General features: G+C 48.1%; 1 protein-coding gene across 1 annotated transcript; it reads right to left on the bottom strand.

Annotated features, from left to right (window-relative positions):
* Nucleotides 1-216: 216 nt before the first annotated feature.
* On the bottom strand, nucleotides 217-3572 carry LOC125519924 (nuclear transport factor 2). Its single transcript, XM_048684698.1, has 9 exons — nucleotides 3261-3572; nucleotides 3025-3165; nucleotides 2281-2575; nucleotides 1570-1847; nucleotides 1321-1483; nucleotides 1113-1231; nucleotides 957-1022; nucleotides 734-809; nucleotides 217-598 (listed from the first exon to the last, which is right to left on the bottom strand). Exons 1-9 carry the CDS (start codon nucleotides 3285-3287, stop codon nucleotides 456-458), a joined length of 1308 nt encoding a protein of 435 aa, XP_048540655.1. The 5' UTR covers nucleotides 3288-3572; the 3' UTR covers nucleotides 217-455.
* Between the last annotated feature and the right edge of the window lie 4715 nt (nucleotides 3573-8287).

The raw sequence follows: 8287 nt of genomic DNA, 5'->3' as shown, positions 1-8287 counted from the left end.
CTCTTTTCCTACAGGAATTGTATGATACTTATATCTATGAACAAAAGGAGGCCTCACTGCAGGCAAACATATATGGCGAAAGAGATGCAGATGGGGATTGCCGGCGGCCAGAGAAGGGGCGTTGCGCGTCTCTGCTGGCTAAATAAGCGTCAAACACAAAAAGGACGCAGCGAACACATCACCATCACGCAACAAAACACAGGCGCACAAATGACAGAAGACCGAAAAGAACAGATCTAACATTAACGAGAAGACAGAATAGCAACATAAAGTATCTGTTGGTAAGAACGGACGGGCACGTCCATGGACGAGCTGCTGTGGCAAACTCAAGACAAACCCCAAAACCGAAAACGCAACCTAACAGAATGGAGCGCTCCAATAGTTCAGTTTTACAACTCCTGCTCCACTTCTCACGGATCAAAACCTCTTATGCTTCCTCCTATCGCCATGGGGCATCAGTTCCTTGCCCCCAAAATGCCCCTCTCGTGGTGAGGGACACGCTGATAACCATTCGACTTTCCACGGCTACCGCTGTACTCATCACCTCTCGCATATCCTCTGCCACTGCCGCCAAAGCGACCTCTGCCTCCCCCCCTTCCTGCAAATGTAAACATGCACGACATAAAAAACATATACAGAGCTCAGTGTATCTTCACAAGCACGGCTCACACTTCTGCTAGCAGCTTACATTATTCATTAGAATAGGGCAGATGCATAAAAATGGACAACTTACTTCCTCCCCTTATTCCACTGTTAGGCTTCCGCTCCTCGACATATATCTGCCGCCCATTTATTTCAAGTGGTGAAGCCTGAAATCCACCAAGATGGTTTCAGATTATGACCAGCTAAACTATGGTAAATAACAACATTGTACAAGCCAAACCTAAGCAATATAATTTTTAAACGAGAAATTGAAGAATTATTAAGAGTATCAAATGTGAATTCCAATAAACAACCCTCAATGCATTGTGAACGCCACTCAGTTCCTCGAATTCCACAAAAGCATAGTAGCCACCAGTCTCCTGCAAATTCCACCATCAATCAAATGAACATTTGCTCATGTTATATAGCAAGTGGTGAATCAGAATCAGAAAGCCAATTCAATTGCAAACCTTTCGGCTTCTGATAGCAACACCATCAGGGATGAGCTGGCCAAACTTCTTGAACTCATTCTCAAGATCAGCCTCAGTTACATTTTGTGGCACATTCCCAACATAAACAGATTTGCTCTCTAATTTATGAAATAAATATTACAATCAGCAAACAATGTGGAACTTAAACAAATAAATGTAAATTAGGCAAGAATAAAGAAAGAAAAACCTTCTTCGTCATGGCCTTCTGCGTAGAAGTCAGATTTTGGCTTATCTGCTGCCACCGATGAAGTCACTAGAGTTGCCTGGTTTGCTTCTGTTGTAGGGTGAGGTTTACTCACAGGCACTGATTGAGCAATAGGGAACGGAGGCGGGGCTTTTGCAGTTCTTAGCTGCATCATCAGAATCATCATTTTAAAGACATGTCATCTAGATAGCACAACAAAATGCATATGAAGGAAAGGAAGGTCCCACATACAATAGAAGCATATGTCTTCTTTACGGGCTCCCCAACAGGTTCCTCAACATGAGGCTGCACAGGTGGAGGGTGTGCTGGCTCCTCTGGTGCCATCACCATTCCATTCGAGAAGGAAGAAAGTGGTTCTTCTTGAAGAGATTCATCTCCCCAGTTGTCCGACTGAGAAACTACTTGCTGTGGTGGCTCAGAGTAAGTGTAACTGTCAACAGCATCATTTTCTTCAGATGTTACTGGAACAGCTTGCATTGTTTGACTTTCTTCATGAATGTACTCCGCACCTGCAGGCAGAGCATTTAAACAAAACGCCAACAAAACTTTGAAGCGGCAACAAAACAGGACCATGAACATTACACTAATATTTCTCCATGGAAGCATTATAATTTGAAACAATCAGTGCTCAGCTGGTTTAAAATCTAAACTACCATTTCTATTATTGCCCATAGATATTAAAAAAATGACTTGCATGAACATTCTCAATACAGTGCACCTTATTTATGTTGCCACTGGAAAAAACTTTTTGAAATCTTATTTGGAGTTAAATCAACTGTATGTACTCGACGAAGAAATAGATAAGAGAGACAATCCATACAGGCAAGCAGATATGGCGTGTACTGGAACATATCCATAACATGATTGGCTATTTCATGGGTAATAACAATTAAAATGCAAAGACCAATAGTTTATATATTTATTTAGGATGATAAATCTTACTTGTTTGGACTGTGTTGGATGCCATGTTGGTCTCAAAGGCTTCCTGAGCTCTCACCTGTGCAGGTTGCACTTGTTCTTGGTCAACAAAGTGGAAATAATCATTGAGCACAAAGTAACCTTTCTCCTGAGGCGCAAGGAAAAACATCTGGATAAATTTCCTTTGGTTGTTGTACTCTTTGGTCTGTACAAGACCAGAGACCATCACTAGCACCCCATCTCCCCATGAGTTGGCAAAGTTGGCAGTTTTTATCTCAATTTGGGTGAAATTGAGGGACATGATAAGGGAGTGTATATCCTGCAGGCAACAAATTTGTTATTATAAATTATAAAGTAACAAAGGAAACAAAAAAGTGGCAGACTCAAATTGCATATATAATTGATTTATTTAGGGGCAACAGGTGTATTGAACCAGCAGAGCAAACAAACAAAACAGCATAGAGGGCAACAGAACAGCATCAATAAGTAAACTCAATGAAGAAAAGGCGCAGACAAAACGAGTAATAAGTATACAACTCAGCAGATGGACAAACACCACATACAAGACAAACTAATGATGCGACATGGCAAGGTAACATACCACGAGCGCAGAAGTAATGCTAAAACCTACATGAATGCCAAACATTGAGATGGTAAAAATCAGTCAAAGCACTGACAGTCCAAAATATCACAAAAGCACAGCCCAAATATATAAACCTTAAGGTTGACACATATAAAAGTAATATATATATTGTGAGAGATAGCAACCATCATTGAGTTAGCAGTGGTGTTGGTCCCGTTGAGGTCGTCGACCCGGACCATGGTGCTTGCTTCGCTGTAGAACTGGTGGACGACATCGGGGTTCTGCTGCAACAGATTGTAGTAGTTGCGGAGGAAGTAAGTGCCCACCTGCCAGCCAAATCCAATCGCAACATCAGTTACCGATCCGAGCATAAGAGGGCGCAAAAGGTTTGGGGGAGACAGAGATAAGGAAGGGGGGTTACTTGAGTCGCCGCCGCCGCCGAAGCCATGGGGAGTGCAGTGGAGTAGGGAGTAACCCTAGATCTGCTGATTCCGCGGGCAAGATCTAAAAGGGAGAGCGTCTCGAAATCCGACGCCGCTGCAGCAGCCGCCGCCGCCGCGAGAGGATGTGTCCGCCCTGATTGCTCGTGCGTATTCGCGTCTGCGCCTTTCGCAGGATGGAGAGGAGAGGAGAGGCGAGGAGATGGATTGGCGTCGCGTGGGTGGACTCGACTCGACTCGTCTCTTATGACGGCCGGGAGGAGGGGCACGAGGGGAGAGAGCGAGAGAGATACCGGTTGCCCTTGCCCTACGATGCGATTCGATCTCACTTTCCTTTCAGGATTCTGTTGGATTTCCTGGCCTATCGTCATTTGGGCTTCAGTTTGGCCCATGGTCTCCACTTCCAAAGAAAAACTTAGCCCATGGTCTAGGCCTATTTTTTTATTCAAAGATGGTATAGAACTTGTCTCAAAAAAAAATGAAAGGGCGAAGAACTTGTCTCAAAAAAAAATGAAAGGGCGAAGAACTAATTCATCCTATTCATCAAATCCTACGATCTGACACGTCACGCCCCTCCAGCGTACTAAACGTGTTTTATACATTAATTACCCACCATGCCATTACAGTATTACCCACTGTGTTGTTACTTTAATCCTTTCCTCTTCCACGCACGAACAGAAACAAAAACCGCTGCCCTCTCCCTACCACACCCCACGTCTCGCTGCTAGCCACCACCCCACCCTCGCCACCAGCCACCACCTCGATCTCCATGCGTCGTCGGACCGCTCGACCTGTGCCTCGATCTCCACGCGTCGCCGGACCGCCTCGACCTGTGCGTCTCCACGCGCTGCCGGACCACCGCGCCCAAGCACCGCCGGACTGCCGCGACCTGTGCCGCTCCACGCGCTGCCGGACCGCCGCGGCCACGCTCGAGGCGCACGTCCGGACCGCCACCCCAAGCATGGTCGGACCGCCGCGACCTGCGCCTCTCCACGCTCCGCCGGACCGCCGCCTCCACGCTCCAGGCGCACGTCCGCCTCCGGGCCACTGCATCCATGCTCCACACACACGGCCACATCGTCCACGTGCCGCCGGATCTCCACGCTTGTGACACCCCCGATTTGACCGTACATTAATCATACACACAAATGTGTACGATCAAGATCAAGGACTCACGGAAAGATATCACAACACAACTCTAGACACAAATTAAAATAATACAAGCTTTATATTACAAGCGAGGGGCCTCGAGGGCTCGAATACATAAGCTCGAAGACACAATAGTCAGCGAAAGCAAAAATATCTGAGTACAGACATAAGTTAAACAAGTTTACCTTAAGAATGTTAGCAGAAAAGTAGCAACGATCGAAAAGGCAAGGCCTCTTGCCTGGGACCTCCTAACTACTCCTTGAAGTCGAACTCCACGTAGAATCATTCTCGGGATCCTCTGGCTCCTGGACTTCATGGTATGATCGCAATTGTAACGCCCCGAGACCGATGTGCCAGGTGTCTTCCAGTTATTCGTCGTCGTTGCCATGTCTTTTGCTTGCGTGTTGCATCTTACCATGTCATCATGTGCATTGCATCATCATGTTTTCAAAACTTGCATCCGTCCGGGTTCCCCCAGTTCCGTCCGTTGTCCGTTCTGAGCCCAGACACACTTGCACGCGCCCGCGGCATGTCCGAAATATTATTTTATAAGTGGCCGGAAAATGTTCTCGGAATGGGATGAGAGTTGACGTGTGGTCTTATTATAGTGTAGATAGACCGCCTGTCAAGTTTCATCGCATTCGGAGTTCGTTTGATAGCCCAACCGTTAAACTATAGCGGCAATTATGGCCGGTCTAACGTCAGACGTTTTCGGTCTCCGGAAACAGCCACCGGGTCTCTCTCCCCCCTCTTCTCTCAGTCCAAACCGCTCTCCACCGTCCTCCTAGGCCCATGCCTACCCCTCTCTCGGTTATTCCCGCGGCCCTCCTCGCGCGCGCGCCCGAAAGCTGTCCCGGACCCGACTCGGACTATCGCTACCGTTGTGTCCGGATCATCCCCAAACATCTACAAAATATCACCGTTTTCTCATTTGGACTCCCTAACCTATTCATCTCCGACCGTCCGATTTTGATCAGATGATCCAAAATACTCCTTCCTATCTACATTCTGGTATATATAGCAGTCCACACCTAGCCCAACCCTAAAATCTAGCTCCTTTGTCCCATCACCCGCCGCCACTTTCCAAACCCACCTCGGGATCCTCCCAGATCCTTTCTCACCCAACCAGCAAGCCCCCCTCCTCTGCTCGACCTTCCCCGTTCCCCAATCCATCGGCCCCCTCGACCAGCAGCAACCAGGAGCGCAAGCCCTTCTCCCACACCCGCGTGCCCGAGGAAACGCACGAGGCTGCGCCTCCTCGTCCCGCGCCTCTGCCTCGCCGGTGGTAGCCGTCCACCCAAATAGGAGCAGCAGGCCGAACCAGCGCCCTCTCCCTCGGTCCCTCCTGCCCGTCTTTCCTTCTCCAGCTCTCTCTCTCTCACACATCGCTCTCTCTCTCTCGCAGGAGCTTCTCGCGTCAGCCATGGCGCCTGCAAGAACAAGTTCGCCGCCGCCAGAACCTTGCCTCGCCGGATCCACCGCCCACTGCCGGGAATCGGTTCTCGTCGGTCTCGCCCCGCATCCGATGGTCGTCCCGCCGTCTTTTGTCACCGGAAGCACCAGCGCCGCCGCCCTTGACTTCCTGGAACGCACGCGGCCCGAGCGCCCCTATGCTGCGAGATGCCTCCCGCGCCTCGATCTCCTTCAAGACCGTCCAGATCCGCTCCATGCTGCTGTTCCTGACCTTCTCCGCCGCCCGCTAATCTCCTGCCTCTGCATCGCGCCGCCGCCATTGCATGTCGTCTGCATCACCGGCCTCCCCTGCTTCCTGCATCGAGCAGGAGAAGAGCGAATGCAGTCAGCGCCACCGCCCTGGACCTCGCGCTCGCCCGCTCATCCAGCGTTGACCGCAGCCACAACGTGCGCGGGCCTCCTCTTGCAGCGCCTCAAGGCCCAGCCACCGGCCCACTGCTATTTTCCCCCTGCAGGCCTCCCTCTCCATCTAAACCGGGCCAGGCCCATGGTGAGCGCCCCAGCGCCCAGCAGTTTCGGCCCGTGCTTTGTTTTTTTGCCAGATCTGCGTTTTAGCCTTTTTCCCAGATTTTGCCAGATTTGCAGAATAGTCCCTAGAGTTCATGCATTTAATATCTCACAAACCCTGCATCGGATTAAAATAAGTTATACATAAAACTTGCTTAGAATTTTGTGTAGATTAATAATTTGCCACTTTCATCTATGTTTAAAATGTTTAAGATGTTGTTTGTTTAAATTTGCTTAAATAACTTGCTAAAATGATTTATTTCATAACTAAATAACCGTAGCTCCAAATTTAACAAATTTTATATGTAAATGGGGTAGAAAAATGCCTAGTTTAACATGGTGGCCTTACTTTTCATGTTTAACAACTATAAAATATGGTTTAGGGCAGAACAGTAACAAACCTTAAAATATGCATATGGGGCGTTACTGGAATTGTTGTTTGTTATTTCTGGCCTCATTTAAACTTGCCTAGATAGATAGCTTCTTTATGCTTCACCTCTTGCCATGCTAACAACATTTAATATTGTTGGGTACATAAACGAGATCGAACTAAATAATGGAATGTGGTGTTTTGTCAATATGCATCCCGATGCATATTGAGCTCCACTTAATTCGTAGGATTGCTTGTGCACTTTGCCATGCCATGTATCATTAAACCGGACATGCATCATACTTGGTTGTGTATCATGCCATGATCATGTGTTGGTTGTTTACTATGTTGTGTGCTTCTTTCCGGTGTTGCTTCTTCGGGTTGGTTCCGATAACGTCGCGTTTGTGAGGACCCGTTCGACTACGTCCGTTTGTCTTCTTCATGGACTCGTTCTTCTTCCTTGCGGGATTTCAGGCAAGATGACCATACCCTCGAAATCACTTCTATCTTTGCTTGCTAGTTGCTCGCTCTTTTGCTATGCCTATGCTGCGATACCTACCACTTGCTTATCTTGCCTCCCATATTGTTAAGCCAAGCCTCTAACCCACCTTGTCCTAGCAAACCATTGTTTGGCTATGTTACCGCTTTGCTCAGCCCCTCTTATAGCGTTGTTAGTTGCAGGTGAAGATGAAGTTTGTTCCTTGTTGGAACATGGAGATGTTGTTCCTTGTTGGAACATGTTTACTTGTTGGGATATCATAATATCTCTTATTTAATTAATGCATCTATATACTTGGTAAAGGGTGGAAGGATCGGCCTTATGCCTGGTGTTTTGTTCCACTCTTGCCGCCCTAGTTTCCGTCATATCGGTGTTATGTTCCCGGATTTTGCGTTCCTTACGCGGTTGGGTGATAATGGGAACCCCTTGACAGTTCGCCTTGAATAAAACTCTTCCAGCAATGCCCAACATTGGTTTTACCATTTGCCACCTAGCCTTTTTCCCTTGGGTTTCGCGGACTCAAGGGTCATCTTTATTTTAACCCCCCGGGCCAGTGCTTCTCTAAGTGTTGGTCCAACTGAGCGATGTCCGAGGCTACCAGGGGCAACTCTGGGCTGGCTTACCCGATGTCTGGCTCATCCGGTGTGCCCTGAGAACGAGATATGTGCAGCTCCTATCGGGATTTGTCGGCACATCTGGGTGGCTTTGCTGCTCTTGTTTTACCATTGTCGAAATGTCTTGTAATCGGGATTCCGAGTCTGATCGGGTCTTCCTGCTAGAAGGAATATCCTTCGTTGACCGTGAGAGCTTGTGATGGGCTAAGTTGGGACACCCCTGCAGGGATCTGAACTTTCGAAAGCCGTGCCCGCGGTTATGGGCAGATGGGAATTTGTTAACGTCCGGTTGTAGAAAACCTAAAGTTGACCTTAATTAAAATACATCAACCGCGTGTGTAACCGTGATGGTCTCTTTCCGGCGAAGTCCGGGAAGTGAACACGGTGTTGGAGTTA

Source organism: Triticum urartu, chromosome 7, assembly GCF_003073215.2.
Source record: "Triticum urartu cultivar G1812 chromosome 7, Tu2.1, whole genome shotgun sequence".
NCBI lineage: Eukaryota > Viridiplantae > Streptophyta > Magnoliopsida > Poales > Poaceae > Triticum > Triticum urartu.
Note: the sequence above shows the minus strand (reverse complement) of the source record. Positions and strands in the feature narration are given on the sequence as shown.

Coding starts and splice junctions, on each gene's coding strand:
- LOC125519924 (XM_048684698.1), bottom strand. CDS start 3,287: ATGGCTTCGGCGGCGGCGGCGACTCAA. Junction 1,232..1,320: donor AGAAGGCCATGACGAAGAAG/GTTTTTCTTTCT, acceptor TTCATAAATTAG/AGAGCAAATCTGTTTATGTT. Junction 1,023..1,112: donor TTGCTATCAGAAGCCGAAAG/GTTTGCAATTGA, acceptor TGGAATTTGCAG/GAGACTGGTGGCTACTATGC.